Source organism: Lottia gigantea (assembly GCF_000327385.1).
Source record: "Lottia gigantea unplaced genomic scaffold LOTGIsca_280, whole genome shotgun sequence".
Taxonomy (NCBI): domain Eukaryota; kingdom Metazoa; phylum Mollusca; class Gastropoda; family Lottiidae; genus Lottia; species Lottia gigantea.
The window spans coordinates 67,814-70,210 of record NW_008708899.1 but is presented as its reverse complement, the minus strand read 5'-3'; the positions used below and the strand labels follow the sequence as shown (position 1 = coordinate 70,210).

Here is a 2,397-nt window from a genome sequence, read left to right as displayed (position 1 = left end):
GTTATTCTAATGATAAGATAAGTGTAGAAGATTACGTTCAGTTAGCAAGCGGACATGATGTGTCGAACGAATTTAATAAACCATGGGAAAAAAGTTTCACCAATGGAGTAGTTATTCCAAATGATAAACAAACTAAAGTTTTTAGAAGTTATTTGAATAATGTTAAAAGAAAACCACCAAACAGTGAAGGAATTATGTATCCTTACAACGACAAGGATGAGTATAGTTTTGATGAAAACTATGAATTTGATGATTTCGATTATCTTACTATTCAAGAAGAGAATGAAGATTGTTTTAAATGAAGTTGAATGACAATTTCTTCGTTGCCAAAGTCTATGAACCTGTTTTTACCGTCTTTGATTTCCAGATTTATATCTTTGATCATGAAAGAATTGACTGGTAAATAGGTCGTTTGAAACGGTTTCTCTATAATTCTGTATCCGATCGGCACCGTAAAAGTCGGTATGCTGTATATGATTTGGCGTTTGTGCTTGTTGAAAAATCCACCGTTGATCAAATTACAGTGAATGTTGATCACGTCGATGTCGTTCTCGATGTTGGCCTTGTGCGGCGCCAATGTCGATTGCGCGTATATTCGTTTATCGAACCCTAGTAACGCATTCAACGAATTTTCTACGTTGAAATCGACTTGAACGTTATTTCTCAAGATCAGTTTCATTTTGTTCAGGATCAAATTACCTTCGAATTCGATATTGTTTTTGCCGTTCACGCTTCCTGCGTATTCGGATAGGTAATCGTTGATGACCACGTGTTCGTAGCTTCCCGCTAGTAAGCTTATGGTTTTGAACGTAACTCCGTTATCCGTCGATATTTTTAGTTGATTGTTTTTTCGTTGATGTTTCTAATGGAATTGTAAACGGAGAAATACTTTAATCCCAGTTCGTACTGTTTATTGCGATGAGTTCATACTCGTAGTCTAGAGACAATTTGATGTCTGATTTATTCGAGGTGATAACGAACAATTGTTCTTTATTGGACATTTTTATTGACGTTTTTATAGTCTTTTTTAGTGATGATTTTTTTCTCCAAAAGCCGTTTTAATATGCCATTGACTTCGTTGTATTGTCTGTCCGATCGATGACCTTCCTTCGATGACCTTCCTTCATGGCCGCTAATATTATTTCTAATCTATTAAGCAATTCTTTATTGTTGTCGGATAAAAACGTTATACCTTGTCCAGATGCCACCATATCATCGAATTCGTCTATTTCTTGTATGATTGGATAATCTTCTGCATAATCATCTACATCCTCTTCATCTTGCTCAATAACTTTTGTTATATATAAATCAACTTCTTTCAATCTTCTTGTTTCGGGTCCTGACTTTCTGATCGCATGTAGAAATTTTGAGTATGATACTAAATCCTTGTAATCGGCAATTTCAACATCCTCGCCATTCATTAAATCTATTAACCCTCTCGTTAATGTAAATATAAAGTCTTTTGTATCGATTTTGAATTGTGGTGAATTTCCACTAAATCTTATTCTAAAACCATTAAACAACAAACCCTCATCATCAACGATTGGTGAAATGCTTTTTGGTAAATCTGGGTCAGGGTTTGAAAAAAGACGTTTTATATCATCTAATGTCTTAATTATAATACCATTATATTCAATCGCTTTTGGTTCTATACGAGGGGAGGGTTCTATAACGAGTCTCTTTTTAATATCTTCTTGACTTTTTGATATGGGTTGAAATAGAGTCTGTAGATTTTCCGTTAATCCGAGTTGTTGCAATCTGTTATTTTCAACTTGGGTCTTTATTTTATCCTTAGCTTTGATATATTCTCTATTTCTTTTTAAAAAATTATTCCAATCCGTCATTTTTAAAAAAATAAAATTAACATATATCGATCATAACTCTTTCTCCCGCAGGTTTTCTAGTATTTACAAATACATATCCATGATCATCTGGGTTTCTCCATTGAGCTTTACAAACCTTTTTAAATGTATCTCTATCCATTCCGTGATTTATAGACTGAATGATTTGAGATAAATCTTTATCGTTTAATTCAAATAATAAAAAACAATTTGCATTTTTTCTAATGAACATAGAATCCATCCCGTAAAAAGATTGGGATTGGTGTATGCAGTGACAGTTGTGATGTCTTCCTTTGGTGAAGAATTCTTGTTGAACAGTTTGATTTCTTTGCGCTACGCAGTCGTCAAACAATATTAAGTTCTTTCGATTGCTATCAATATTAGACAAGTCTAGATCATTAACATTTTTCGTAAGAAAAACTTTTATATCCGTTGGATTGAAAGATGGATTCTTTGATTTAATGAAGTTTTCTATGATATCTTTTATTTCCACTTCTTCTTCGTTTTCTTCGTAATATTGAAATATGTCTGAACGTCTTTCTTTGGTAAATATTCT

The 2,397-nt window shown here is 33.0% G+C and overlaps 2 protein-coding genes across 2 annotated transcripts in view; one reads left to right on the top strand and one right to left on the bottom strand.

Moving 5' to 3' along the window:
- LOTGIDRAFT_175426 (hypothetical protein) overlaps positions 1–302 on the top strand; it is a gene marked incomplete at both ends in the record, with an annotated part of 795 nt that extends 493 nt beyond the window's left edge. Inside the window, one exon of the mRNA XM_009056641.1 lies at positions 46–302. Within this exon, the coding sequence (XP_009054889.1) occupies positions 46–302 (257 nt within the window). The remainder of the gene's footprint in view (positions 1–45) is intronic.
- Positions 303–1,860: 1,558 nt separating this feature from the next.
- The window catches only part of LOTGIDRAFT_145036 (hypothetical protein), a gene marked incomplete at both ends in the record, with an annotated part of 8,089 nt that continues 7,552 nt past the window's right edge, over positions 1,861–2,397 (bottom strand). The window contains one exon of the mRNA XM_009056640.1: positions 1,861–2,231. Within this exon, the coding sequence (XP_009054888.1) occupies positions 1,861–2,231 (371 nt within the window). The remainder of the gene's footprint in view (positions 2,232–2,397) is intronic.